Below are 14,706 nucleotides of genomic sequence, written 5' to 3' on the forward strand. Positions count from 1 at the left end.
TTTCTCCCAAAATATAGATAAATGATAATTAACTCTGGTTCTTTCTTTTTGGTTTGTCCTAATATATAGAAGCAGTTAGGAAGCAGGAAAATAAGGTGCTGGTAGTTACTCGTGTTCAGTCCTCCCTCCCTTCCTGTCTTCGTTCCTTCCTCCCACAGCATTTATTGAGAAACTGTGCTAAGCGCTCCCTTGGCGTAACAAATCCTGCCTCAAGAAGCAATACTTCTTAAACACGGAAAACCCTATCTTACAAAATCTGCAATGATTCAGAAAACATACACAGTCTACTCTCAGGAAGTCAGTGGGTTTAGTGAAAGGGCATTCAGGTCAAGGAGGGAGCAGAGAGAGGAACGATTAATCAAAGATCACTTGTAGTGAACAAGATTTACTCTTCTCTAAATCTTTTTACCTTACTGTCACTGATTATTCTAGTAAAATATGCTCATTGTGGAAGAAGAGAGCACACAGAGAAATAGAAAGGGATGAGAATGGTAACATTTTATTTATTTTCTGAGTACTTTTTTCTTTAGAATGAAGTAGATTTGGGGTACATTTGTTTTCCTTTTTCTGCCAGCTAGTAGTACCTCCTAAACATTTTCCAAAGTTATAAAAATATTTTTTTCGATATTTAGATCGGAAGGGGGCAGTTTTGAATTCTATTTGAAAGGGAAAGAGTTAAATTGAGTAAAGAGTCATCACCCTTGTCTGATAGGTGAAGGCAGGGGCCCCAGGAGAAGAAGTGCCTTTTCTCTACTCTGACTTCCTGGAGATTATCCTGAGTTCAGTTGCAAACCTGCTGTCCAGACTAGCTTTGACTCTTTTTTTTTTCTTTCTTTTTTTTAAATCAGATGTTGGACTCTGGTTTTACTAACTCTTGAAGGCCATAAAACAATAAGTCCATTAGCTGATACTTGCCCCTCTGTCCTCTGTCCTCTGTGTTTGTAAACACTCCCTGCCCTCACACCCTTTGTCTTTCCCTATCCAGCAAGGCTGGAAGCATCCTCCTACTCCCAGGAGCTTAGCTCTGACTGGTCCGCCTGGGGGTCTTCTCTTTCTTTCTGGTCCAGGTCATGGCTACTGGGGAGTTTACAGCTCCTAAGGAATAGGGTGGAATGTGCAAAGCACAGATGCTCAGTTTGGGGCCTGGGGCTTCCCTGGAGGAGGAGGAGAGGAACGGCCCAAGCCTGCTCATTGCCCAGTGAGTGACTTATGAGCCATCTGGATGGGAGTGTTAGTTGCTCTGTGTTATCGGCTGCAAAGACTGCTGATCATAACCCCCAATACCTGTGTGTGAGGCACACACCATGTAGAGCATGGCCCTAGCCAGGCAGTTTGCTGACAATAATGCATGTTTCCTTTAATCTTCATAGGATCCACGAGGTAGATTTGTCATTATTCCCGTTGCAGGAATGGGACTATTGGAGATTATATGAGCTCTCCAAAGTCACACAGATAGTGAGTGCAGAACCAGGACTTGAGCCTTCAACTCTCTCTCAAGTCTAGGCTTTTAACAACTGTCTGCACCACCCCATCCTGAGGGCATAGCATCCTAGAGCTGGAGGGGGCTTCAGTGTTTCCCAACCCTGGCTGCCCATTAGAATCACCTATGGGGTTTGAAAAACACATGTCTCTGCCCGTCTGTCAGTGAATAATTCTCTGGGTGAGGCCTGGTCTTGGTTTATGATATGTTATGTTCTCCAGGTAATTCTGAGTGGCAGCCTGAGTAAGAACCATTCGAATCCAATACCTTTAATTATAAATAATGAAACTGAGGCTTAGAGAGGATCTTGCCCAAGTTTATAATTCTACTGAGTAGCGGAGCAGAGCTACATCAAGTCCATACACACACCCCGGTGTAGCCACAGGCGCTGTGGGCAGGTGCTGATTAAAAGCGCTTAGGGGGTGTTGATTCCAGACAAGAAGCCAGACACACCCATTCTCTCTTCCCCATCAAACCACAAGGTGTTTATTTCTCCATACTCAGCCCTCAAATGCCAATTTGAACATTAGGATGCCTAGTTTGTCTGTCTAGTAGCCTTTTCAGGTATCATATTTAGAATGTGAAAGTCATGTGGGGCAGCCCTGTGAGAGCTTCAAGAGGAGATTTCAGGACACAAAATCCCCAGCTCACTCTCAGCCATTGCTTTCCCTCCTTCCCAAGAAGCTCCCAACCTGTCAGACCCACCATGCCACGTGGCTAGGTTCTCCTTCAGACAGGTGTATATCTCTGTCCTCCTCACGGAGGCTGGGCCATGGCCACATGGCCAACTACACATGGCAAATCTACCCAAAGGTCACAGAGGTTGGACTTAGAGCCCAATAACCTAATCCCCAGAGGTCAATGACCAAATAGAATCACAGAATAGAGACAGAGGTGATTGGGGTTAGAGGAGGGGGCGTGGTGATGGGCCAGCCTGTCTGCCAGAGTAATGTTGGGAAATATGGGAGGGGATGGAGGTGGTAAGAATGAAAAGATTCTTCTCTGTTCTCTGGGAGTCAGTCAGCCATGAGCTAGCATATGACTCCACCAGGCTGCAGGCTGCACTGGGCTGTATCCCTCAGGAGGGCTGGGCCATTTGGAGGGCACACTGGGAGACAGAGCAGAAGGAGCTGCAGCCTGTGAGGTGGCCCAGGCTCTTGACCTCAGGGCAGGGGATCTCCTTCCTTTGGCAAAGGGGAAGTTGTGTCATCCTCTCGTCACGCCCTCTGCTTCACCTTGTCAGCTCACTGCAATGTTGCCGTCACCTTCTGTCTTCCCACGCCTCCTGGCATGCTCCTGTCCTTAGTCAGACCCACCCCTGTTGGTATGAGGGAGGAAACCGTGCTGGTATGTGCTGGAGGCTCTGAGATGGAAGAAATGGAGGCCAGCACCTTCTGCATCTGTGCCCATACAAGAGAGGTTGTCAATATGGAAAACAAATAAGGAGGCAGCACCTGGTGGGGTTTGTTCTAGATGTCTCTACAGCATCAGTGTCACTCGTGGAGCCCCTAGACAGTATCAGTGCTCCAAGGGTTGGAACAAGGGCACAAAGAGGAGGGTTTTTGTTGTTGTTGTTTTAAGACAGGGTCTCACTCTGTCACCCAGGCAGGAGTGCAGTGGCCCAATCTCGGCTCGCTGCAAACTCCACCTCCTGGGTTCAAGCGATTCTCCTGCCTCAGCCTTTCGAGTAGCTGGGATTATAGGCACCCACCACCATGCCCAGCTAATTTTTGTATTTTTAGTAGAGATGGGGTTACATCATGTTGGCCAGGCTGGTTTCGAACTCCTGACCTCAAGTTATCCAACTGCCTTGGCCTCCCAAAGCGCTGGAATACAGGTGTGAGCTACCATGCCTAGCCAACAAAGAGGAGTTTTTAGACATTGGGAGACATGAGGTCCAGAGTCTAGTGGACTCTGGCCAAGGATTAGCTAGGGTAGACTCTGGGAGTTCAGGCGATATGGCTCATCTTTGGCCCTGTGTAATGGTTAAGAATATGCATGCTGGAGCAAAATGGCCTGGGCTCAAATCCCCGGTTACTAGCCGAGACCAAGTTATCAAAAATGTGTCTCATTTTCTTTGTCTGCAAGATAAAGACAATTTTCTATCCCCACAGAGCTGTGGTGGGTATTAAGTGAATGGATACATGCAAAGGGCTCAGAACAGTGCCTGGGCACTGCGAGCACTCAGCAGACGTCAGCTGTAGTGATTTTAGGCCAGTTGCCTGATTGCTCCCAGCCCTTGGGCTCAAGCTGTATGCACAGTTTTCCACTGGGTGAACATTCAGGTTGGATAGGTGAGGCTGGGAAGAGGAGAAGGGCTATGAAAGAGTCACTCATGACAGGTGGCTTCTGTCCTGCTTAGCCTCCCCACTCCTAAGGCTGGGCTCCTATCTGTGCCTCTGTAACATACCAGGCCCACTTTCTCTCCCTGGTTCCTGGGGAAGCACAGAGAAGAGTGTGACCAGTTGTCTGGACAGCTGAGCAGTTGTGTTGTAGTGCAGGGCAACGCCAGCTTTAGTCACATGGCAAATCCCCAGGGCCATTCCTGGAGTCCACCCTGTCCCATAGACAAGGACTCAGCCATGATTCACTGTATTCAGGTGTGGCCTGCATTTGAGTCACCTGGTGCCCCTTCCTCCAACACCTGAGAGTCACAGCCTGGACCAGGTTCTCTTATGCCCCCTGAATCTCTTCTCTCTCCCTTTCTTCCTCCTTTCCTCCTTCCTTTGTTTCCTATCCCTTGATCTCTGATTGATCAGATCTTGGCTGATCTTCCTAAAAACTTGGATGGTTTGAACCTGACAGATGGATAATAGAGACAGTAACTTCTAATGCCACCCCCACACCCTGTCAGAGACATTGCCAGGAATGACTGAGAAGCAGGAAAAGAAGGAGCCTGCCTCTGTCAATATGGTGACATTTCTGTAATTGGAGATAGGTGCCTCAAAAAAGACCTCCGCACTCTGGCTGATACATGGATTTCCACTATTAGTAATCCATCCCAGTGCCTAAAGCCTGGATTGTCCCCTCTGAGAATGCAACTATACAAAAGGCACAGGGGATACATTGAACTATATCAATTGTTTGTACTTTAGTGTGGATCCATTCATTCCACAAGTATTGAGGAATAAGATATAAATCTCTGCCTTCTTGGATATTACATTCTAGTTAGGAAGAGACAGAAAATAAACATGATAAGTAGATAAATTATATAGTTGGTTAGAAGATGGTAAGTGATGCCCCCTATCAAATAAGTAAATAACTCACCAAAATGTAGGGTAGGTGGGGTTAGGAGTGCTAGGATGGGGGACAGGGATGGGGCAGGGAAGTTGGCTGTAATTTTAATAGTGTGTTTAGGGTAGGCCTCATTGAGAAGTTAGGATCTGAACAAAGACTTTGAAAGAGGTCGGAGAGTTAGCTTTGTAGATATCCAGGGACAATAGCATTCCAGGCAGCAGAAGCAGCTGGAGCCAAAGCCCTAAGCCTGAGCTAAGATAGGGATAGAGGCCATTGTAGTAGAGGGGAAGAGTAATGGGAGGAAGGTGGTGTAGGACCCCTAGACTCTGAAAAAGCTCTGGCCTTGGACTTGCGTGGAATAGGGGCATGTGAGGATTCTGAGTTGGGGGTATGTAACCTGTTGTGTTGGGACTTGACCATATATCAGTGAGGAGGCTGTTGCAGACGTCCCAGGAAGAGAAGCTTAGGCCAGGAGGGCAGAAGTAGATTCTGATTATTATTGGAAGGGGGAGCTGACCATATTTGCTGATGGAGTGATGAGGTTTGAGACACTGAAGTCTGGGATGACTTCACTAGCCACTTTCCTGAGCACACATTCTAATAAGCCAAGGCTCTAGGGCAGATGAGTGCTCTGATGTAGGAGGATGGGTGCAGGGAGAGAGGAAAGGTGTGCACACAGAGGATGCTGAGGGGCTCAAGCCACAGTACCACACCCTTTTAATCTTAGCTGGACCCTGATCTGGCCTCAGGCTCTATTTTAGGCTACCTGACTGAACAAATTGGGTTCTGAAGTTCCAAAGCTTGTGCCTGGAGCCCTAGAGTTCTCAGGGGACTGGATCCCCCTTGGAAGTGATCAGTGTCCCTCAGGAGTGAGGCTAGCTGGGCTGCTGTTGGCTGTCTGCATAAACAGCTTCCTGGACTTTGCCAGGAGTGTGGGTGAGAGCCAAGCACAGCAATTGGCATGTCTCTCCTGCGAAGCCAAACCACTCCAGGACCTGCCCAAGCCTGTGAAGTCTGAGACACCGAATGTGTATTTACCTGGGCTCATGGCCTCAGATAAAGGGAGGGGGATGGATTTAAGGAGCCCCAGCTGCTCATGGTGAGGCCCACCGCACACCTGCCCTGCCTTGTCTCCTCTGAGGATCTGGGATTGCAACACCTTGCTCTCTTCTGCTGAGTTAATTATTAATGAGTTCTTTGTCACATTCTCTGGTGATGGGCAGAGGACGGAAGTTTCCTGAGAGCTCTGAGGTCAGGGAGTTGGGGAAGTGGAGAGAAAGAGACCACCAGGTGGGAGAACTGAAAACACAGGCGTGTCAGTGTCCGAGGTGACGTTTCTCTGTGGGGGATTTGAGGGAGGTCTCTTTATGTTGAAGAGACACTGCTTCTACTGACCCTTACTTGCTGAGTTGAGCTAGATTTCACTGGAGTGCTTACAGGGGGCAAGACTCTAACATTTATTGGAATATCAATTATGCATCAACTTACATCAACAACTTACTGCCCACTTTGCTAATTACACTGTTTCTTCTGCCTACCTGAACTTACGCTAAATTAGAATCTGAGGGTTAGAAATGCCCAATTTAATCCACAAAATTCTACATTTCCCCCTTAAGGGTCTTCAAGCCAATTTCTTGGACATAACCCTCCAATGGTAGAGAACTTTCTGTTTAGGAGACACTGACGAAGTGGAATAGGTAGTTAAGAAGCTCCTTTAAATAGCAACTTTGAGGTCCTAGCATTCCAAAACGGTGCCAGTGCAGGCTCTCCAGGGCCAAGATATGGACTGGGTGGCCCTCCAGGTTTCCCTAAAAGTCCTCCGACCCTAACCTGGAGTAAAGAGTGTCCTGTGAGACCAGCCTGTCAATTTGGACCTGCCACATCCATTTACAGTGGCTGGAAGCCCAGGAGCCCTGAGCAAGGAGCCCACAAAGGAAGCTGTGTTCTCAGGCCTGGCAGGAGGCCAGGGAAAGTCTGTTTTGACTTTGTCAGTCTAGCTATGCTTCAGCCTTTGCTTCCACCACTTGTGGTCAGGTCTGTTTTCTGGCCCTCCAGGCGGGCATTCCTGCCCAGGGAGGGAGGGGCTAGGAGACTAACCCTCCCCACAGGTGGGAGGAGTGACTCACAGGCAGTTACCTGTCCCAGGGCTCCCTGCCAACTCTGTGGAAGGAGCTGGAGGGGAGGCATTTAGAGTTACTCTGCTCATTTCTCTTAAGCTTTCCTTAGATGAGTTGAGCTTTGAATCCTTCCTGATGAATGTTGCCTTTTGAGGATCCTCCAAATTCCCCAAGAAGCTGGGATTTTTCATTTTTTTTTTTTTCCACTGGGGAGGGGAATGGTACTTTCCAGGGTCCTGGATGTTTGGGTCTTCTCACCTTCCAGCCCAGTGACATGTCTGGTGCTTTAACTCTCTATATAAGCCCTAATCTTTGTGTTCTCTGCCGGATCTTCTGTCTGGGGTGGTCCAGGTCACAAGAAGAAGCTGACCCCTGCTGGCCTTGGGAAAATGTGGAGTTCATTGCCTGACACAGATGCAAGGGCCCTTCCCCACCCTATGAATCCTGGTCTCTGATGATCACTTACATGTGCCTGGTGCTGTTTGTGGTGCCCCTTGCAGCCCCCACAGGGAGGCGAGCATTGTGGAGCTTACTGCAAGGCCTCTAGGACCAACCGACCGACCCACTTGCCCAGTCCTGTCCTGGGAGGTGGGGGTGCAGTGACGACAGATGGGTGTGACGGCTGCCAGACTCCTGAGACCCGCCCTGCGGTGGGGCTACACCCAGCCAGGGAGTCTCCAGAGGTGAGGCTGTTGTTTAAAAACCTGGAGCCAGGAGGGGAGACCCCCACATTCAAGAGGAGCTTTCAGGCGATCTGGAGGAAGAACGGCAGAATACACAGTGAGGTACGTTACCTGTCTTTACCTGCCTGGTGGGGGCCGGATGGGGGAGGAGAACTGTATCTCTGGGTGCCTGGGGCCTGGTTGCAGGAACTGATTTATTCCTCTTCCTGGGAGCTCACTCAGGTGAGCTAGGTTAAAATGTCTGCTACAGTTTTGATTGCTTTTTCACATTTGATAAGCACCTCACTGGCTTAGAGGAAAGCAGGTTCAGATCCGGGGTTGAGCACAAAAGAGAAGTGAAAAGGGCGGGCTGGCCTGGCTCAGAATGTCTACTTCCCGGGGAATTTCCAGTCAGGGGTGGGAAAGCTGAGAAAGTACTGGATGAAAGTCAGAAGATGGGTCTCTCTTAGGCCAATTAGCTGTGGGACCTCAGGCCACATGTTCCCTCCCTGGGCCCATGACTCTTTTAGGAGAGGGATTAGAAGGAATGATTTTGAAGCATTAGGATCTATAATTTAAAGATGGCAGGAATGTCCTCAGTTCCCCCTCTGCTCCTGCCTTGCCAAGCCCCCAGCCCTCCACCCCAGCCAAAAGAGTTTGTGGAACAGAGTGAACATCCACTTCAAGGCAGAGGGGGTCACTGCATGAGCGAGGGTGGGGCATGCTTCCACAAGGCAAGCCTGCCCCTGGGACCACATAGTGGCTTTCGAGCATCCTTCCCCAGCCTCCTTCAGAATCCCTGCTTTGTGGCCTCCCAGCCCCACCCCTCTTGTCGAGCCCCAGCCCATCATTGAAGACATTTTGGGTTGCTTCCCTTTCAGATGAAATCCTCACTCACTTGTTAAAGACAGCCATACATCTCTCCCTGTTGCATCCCAGCTGCCTGCTTAGCCCAGAATTGTGGGCACACAGCCTCAAACTCTAAGTGGCCCTGGATGGTATTGGAGGCCATGCCCATGGCAGGAGAAGGCTTGCCTCCAGGCTGTCAGCCACTCTGACTCATTCACTTTGGGCTGGGCTGGGTTGAGGCTGCTGGTCTAGGCCCTGAGAAAAGCCAGCCCTCTCGGGGCAGGAACTAGGCCTTGGACCTTCCTACAGCTTTTCTCCTGCAAGGGGTCCAGCCTTTTCCTGCTCCCCACATTGTCCTTATGGCTGCGTGCCGTAGGGCAGGGTCCATACTCCTTCCCATCCATTTTAGAGGAGGAAGCTGGAGTATGGGAGGGGATGGGATTTTCGCAGGGCACCCTGTGAGTCACATGCCACTTGAGACAAGGGTCTAGAGCTCCAGCATTTTCCAAGCTTTTGGCTACAAATGTATCTGCTGCACCAAGTGTTCTAGATCAGGACCCTAGGTAAAGACTTCTGAAAAAAACTTGAGTTTAGAAACAGAAAAGAAAAGGGGCTAGTGTGCTCTAGGTGTTTGCACTGTTGTACCCAGGTTGCTTTGCTCTGTCCTAGGTAAGGTCCTCTCTGGGGATCACCCCATTGGCTGAAGATGAGACCACTCTTCCTCTTGTGTTTTGGTAAGTACCCCTTCCCATCCTTCCAGGCCCTGTTATATGGCAGGGAGGCGACAGCCACGGGAGGAGGAGAGTTTACCAAAGTGTGGGCATCACCTGTCACCTGTAGTCCCTTCAGTTGGGAATACTTGTCTACTGGGGACATCTGTGAGATTTCCCCATTCTTTTGGGCCTTTGGGGAAGAAGATCTTCTGCCACTCTGGAAAGGCTCCCAAATGTCTTCTTATTCTTACCCGAGGGTGGTTTGTGGTTTCCCGAGTGTTCTCCACAGTTTCCCATCCTTTCTCAAGCTCGTTCCAAAGCCATTGTGGCTTAAGTTCCTGTTTTCCAGTGAATTGTAGCTGTGCACTCACAAAGTGTGGCTGGGGCAGCTTTGAAGATAAAGGAGCAGAATGAACGCAGGCCTTTCTGAATGTTCCTCCAATGGCTCAGCAGTCAGCCCTCCTCTGGGCTGCTCACAGAGGCCACAATGCAGGTGGAAAGAGCCACAGAGCTTGTCATGATGGTCGAGTCAATGTCTCTAGTCTGGTTCTAAAAGCCGTATTTTAGGGTCATCTATGGTTTTTGGTTGCCAGTGTTTCTGCTCTTCTCCTTTTCAAGTTTTGAGTTATAGAATACAAAATCAACTTTTAAAATCTAATAGTATCAATACTGCAATTATTACCACCAGCAGCGAGTGGAAGTTTGAGTGAGGGAGAGGATATAATCTTGCTAATGTCAGCTTCCCTGAAGGACACTGGGGGTGGCCAGCGAGGTCCCTCTCTTTCTGGACTGCACCATCACACATCCCTATGATTTCAGCCTTACCTGGCCTCCTGCATGCCCAGCAAGCCTGCTCCCGTGGGGCCTGCTATCCACCTGTTGGGGACCTGCTTGTTGGGAGGACCCGGTTTCTCCGAGCTTCATCTACATGTGGACTGACCAAGCCTGAGACCTACTGCACCCAGCATGGTGAGGTAGGCCCTACTTCTCAGGACTGGAGGAAAGCGGGATGGGAGGGATGTGTGAGCTGCCATTTGTCCACTGAATACTTAGAATGTACTTGGTGTAGGCCAAGCCCTGTGCGCTACGCGGACTGGGGAGTGCAGTAAAAGTATAAGGCCAGATCTTTGCCTCTAAGAAATTTACCTGTTAGTTGGGCAAGAGGAAATGTACTCAGAATTAACTAAATAGCTCATTTCTCTCTTATCTCTCTGAGATGACATGGAGTCTTTTCTCAGTCCTTGGGCATGGGCAGGATAGTCTTTCAAGTCTTGGGAATAGGCAAATAGGCCAAACACTGGCCATTTAGGTGTATAGAGCCTCATGTGTTATTTGGTGCTGGGACGAACTGTGTTCTTGCCATGTCAGGAACTGAGCTGTGCCACAGTCAGTGAGATAGATGAGGAAGTGACTTGAGCTTCTCCAGCAGGGTCAGAGGCTCAGATGTAAGTTGGATCAAATCCAGAAACACAGCGCTTTGAGCTATGACTAACATTACCTGTTAGGCATGGCTTTTATAAACAGCTGTTGTATTTTTCTTCTACATTGTCTCTGGGTCTTTTTTGGTAGGAACTTTGGTTTTCTTTTTGTTTGCCCTCAACAGGGTGGAATCTTTCTTTACCAAAGTTGAAATTGCTCAGTGTTTTCTTGTCTACCAGCTGCCTCATTCGGCCATTTTGCTTGAACAAGGGAATGGATAAGGGAGTGATTTGTCCCGAGTTGCTGCAGCCTTTGGGGAAAGAGACCTGAGTTATCTGTGGTTTCCCCTTTCCAGGCTGCCCTTGTCTTCTGGGCTGTAGAAGGTGGTATGTGATACGGCCTCTGGGCCTCACTGCCCTTCTAGTCCCTGTGTTATCTTGGCTATTTTAGTTACACATGGTATAGGGAAATGACTGGAGGTACTGAGCAGAGATGGCTGTGGTTTCTGCATCTCACCCACTTGGATGTGGGGAAGCCCATTTGACAGGGTTGGGTAAGATGGCCATTTCTAGCCAGCACTCCCTGTGGGTCTAGATTACTCCATGAGCATCAGGGGACCTGGCAGTATTGAGCTTTTTAGGCAACAGAGTGGTTTTGGCTGTTTCCTCCAAATTACAAGCCCATGTCTAAAAATTTCAGGGAGACCTCTGCCAATTTCCTTTCTCAGGCTGACTTGCATTTTGGGAGGGGAGGCAAGGAGAGGTCAGAGGCCCCTATGTTGGGATGTACCCTCAATCCCAGCCCCATCCGAAAAGTCTCTCCTCCTCCAGGCCTGGGGCTTTTGGCTTCACACTGACCTGCCCTCTGCCTCTCTGATGCCCTGGAAAGCCAACTGTCTTCGTTGCTCCTAAGTAGCCCCTTGAAAGCAAAACAGGGTGCTTATAAAACAGAAGTCTAGACTTTTGCAACCCTGGGGATGGATAAATCTCAGCTATTTTTCTGCTGTGAAAGTTGAGAAGCACTGGCTCTTTCTTGTTTTTTTTTCTAAGGGGGAATAAATTTATCTAGCCCTTTGGAAAGAGTAGAGGATGGCAGGGAGTATCATCTTGAGTGTAGTGTAGTTTCAGGTCTGCCACTGACTTGAGGTGTGACCTTGGGCAAGAGATTACCCCTGTCTAAGCCTTGCTGTCCTTTTCTGTACGTGTGTATTAGATGAGATGGTCTTTAGGGTCCCTTCTTTTCCTCAGCATTCTTTGGCAATGAGCCGACTGCTGACAATCAGCATCTCTCCCCCATTTTCCACCTCTCTGTCTTGTTTCGTTTCTCTTTCCCTCACTACTACATGCCTACCCTTCTCAAAGGCCATGGGTTCCAGCAATGAAGATAGATACTAAAGGCATAGAGACTCCCTTTTCATTCTCTGGACAGACGTACCCTGAACCCTCTCTGGATGCATTGGTGGCTGCGTGATAAGAATCAGAAATTCAGGTTTTAATTCTGTTGAGTTCTAATGTCAGTTTTTAAGTTTGTTTTGTTATTAAATAATACTAATGGCAATTATAATTAGTTAAGCATATCGTATGTGTCCTAGGCATCATACTAAGAGTTTTATGTAAATTATCTCAAATAATTCTTACAACACCCCATGAAGTGGCTATTGTTTTCCCTGTGAGCTATTGGGAGGGTTTGGGTATGTGCTGGGACCTTAGACTTCCGAGAGAAACACATTGTGTATTGAGTTTTCTGAGTAGTTAGAGGTAGGGGGTGTACTGGACAGCCACAGCCGGAAACGAGGCTGGCGGAATGCAATGCTGCATTCCTACTGCCTCTCCCTTCACCCTTCCCTATGACCCCTCTCACCCCTGTCTACCAGTTCCCACTCCCACAGATACACCTCCCTGAAGCCAAGGGCTCTGGTTAGTGCCTCTGTTCTATCTTCGTGCAGGGATGACATAGCGAGCCCTGAGCCCCAGGACCAGATCATTCTTCTGTGCCACATCCTACTGATGTGCCATGAATGCAAGGGCAATGGGATGGGCATTTATGACCCCTGGACATTTCTGCCTTACTCACCCACTCCCTACCCCCAGTTCCAGTCAACTAACACAGGGCGACTCAGCAGAATGGAGTTGCAGGAGCAGTGGAGACTCCTTTTAGTTCCAAAATTGTCTCTCCTAGTTCCCTACCTCCAAGTGTGGCTTTTTTTTTTTTTAATTGTGGACCAGTCTTAGCCTGTTTTCATGTTACCTCCTCTACCCAATTCTGTCTCAGTTGCTAAATCCCATCCGTCTCAAGGGCTTGCTTCGGTAAATTCCAGGTCCATGTTGCAACCCTGCAGTGTACATAGGTCTTGGCCAGCTTTGCCTTATGGCATCTTCTCTGCCTCCCTAACTTTGCCCTTCTGGGCTCATCTGCTTTGATGACCCATTAACTGTCTATGGTTGGGACAAGGCTGTTCTTTACCAAAATGACCTGAAGTTGTAGTTCCATCACCCTGGCCTCTTGTTTTCGTTCTTCCAGCTCCTAGATGGATTCTAGGAAAACTCACTGCACTATTATTCCCTCAATCTCAAGGCATGGATGAAAACGTCTGTGATTCTGTGATGCTTCCCTGCCCTCATTTACTTCTGTGCTCTCCCTGGGCCTCATTTGAAAAATGGGCTTCAGTGGTTGTCATGAGTACTGCATAAAAGAATGTGTAAAGTGACCACCAACCTGGTGCCTGGCAGATGCAAACTGTTCTATCCAACCCTTCTCTCCTGCCCCCCTCCTAGTGGCTGCATCCGCATGCAGAGGCTGCCCCATCTGCGAAGCACACTCCTGAGCATTTATTCCCTGATCAGGACATGCGTTCACGTACCTCACTAAAATCCACCCATCCCTGGGCTGCCCTCCTCTGTGCCTCTCAAGGTGATTGGTGCCAATCTGACTTAGAGTGAGCTGTTGAAGAATCCATAGGCAGTCATGGTTAGTGAAGACTGGGGGTGAAGGCTCCCTCTTTCTGGTTTTGGGTCTGACACTAATAACAGGGATGTGACCTTGTGAAAGTCAGGGCTCTTCTACAAACCGCCATTTTTCCGTGTGTGAAGTGAAGGAGTTAGTCAAACTTTGCTGTTTATTCAGCTCTGGCCACTCAGCTTGCTTCTCAGAGACAGCTGGGCTGTGTGTGACCCCGAGAGTCCACTGTCCTCTCTCAGGGCGTGTGAAGGCAGGGGTTGCACCATGCCCTTCAGTCATTTCCGGGATGACACACAGTTCTCAAGAACCAGCGGATTTGCTGGAAAGCTTTCCATCCCTGATTTCTGCTCCCGACAATGTCTCCTCCAGTGTTGTGTCTGCTCTCCTAAATGCTTTATTTATCCCCCATTCCCTCCCTTTCTGGGGAAAAACTTAATTACCCAGCTGCCTTAGTAACAGTCTTACACAGCGCATTCCTCAGGTTAATTAACTGTGTAAGCCAAACAGCTGTCATTTTTATCTCTTGGAAACAAGCTGAGGAACAGTAGACAGTTGGAAGTCCCTCCTCTCGAATACGCGCAGACGCGCATGCATGTAAATGCACTCTTATCCTCCTGCTTGCTGACACACACACTCCAACAACCACTGCCTTTCTTCATCTGACAATTGTCTGTTTTCTTGATTTTCAGGAAGGCTAATGTGTTGGCAGAGGATGTGTTCATATATGTACTGTGATCCCTGTCCTCAACCCACAAGGGATTTTGAGCCTGCCTCTGACCCAAAATATCCTCTTTTTTTTTTTTTGGAGACAGAGTCTTGCTCTGCCTCCCAGGCTGGAGTGCAGTGGCATGATCTCGGCTCACTGCAACCCCTGCTTCCCAGGTTCAAGTGATTCTCCTGCCTCAGCTTCCTGAGTAGCTGGGATTACAGGCATGTGCCACCATACCTGGTTAATTTTTCTATTTTTAGTAGAGACGGGGGTTCCACCATGTTGGCCAGGCTGGTCTCAAACTCCTGACCTCAAGTGATCCACCCGCCTTGGCCTCCCAAAGTGTTAGGATTACAGGTGTGAGCCACTGCCCCTCTGGCCCAAAATATCTGCTTTCTTTGTTTCTTAGAAGCTCTAAGCATCTCTAAAGCTTCCAGAGCTCTACCATTGGGGGTTTACTCTTTTGGATGAAGCATTACTGAGTTCCTTGTTTAAAACACAGACAACCTTGAGAAAAGCACCATATGAATCTATGACCTAAACCTAAGTTTGCTGAGTATGT

General features: G+C 48.7%; 1 protein-coding gene across 1 annotated transcript in view; it reads left to right on the forward strand.

Annotated features, from left to right (window-relative positions):
* Positions 1-6,910: 6,910 nt before the first annotated feature.
* The window catches only part of LAMB3 (laminin subunit beta 3), a 39,643-nt gene continuing 31,847 nt past the window's right edge, over positions 6,911-14,706 (forward strand). Inside the window, exons 1-3 of the mRNA XM_010365614.2 lie at positions 6,911-7,619; positions 9,015-9,079; positions 9,878-10,032. Of these exons, the coding sequence (XP_010363916.2) occupies positions 9,052-9,079; positions 9,878-10,032 (183 nt within the window). The 5' untranslated portion in view covers positions 6,911-7,619; positions 9,015-9,051. The remainder of the gene's footprint in view (positions 7,620-9,014; positions 9,080-9,877; positions 10,033-14,706) is intronic.

Source organism: Rhinopithecus roxellana, chromosome 8 (assembly GCF_007565055.1).
Source record: "Rhinopithecus roxellana isolate Shanxi Qingling chromosome 8, ASM756505v1, whole genome shotgun sequence".
Taxonomy (NCBI): Eukaryota; Metazoa; Chordata; class Mammalia; order Primates; family Cercopithecidae; genus Rhinopithecus; species Rhinopithecus roxellana.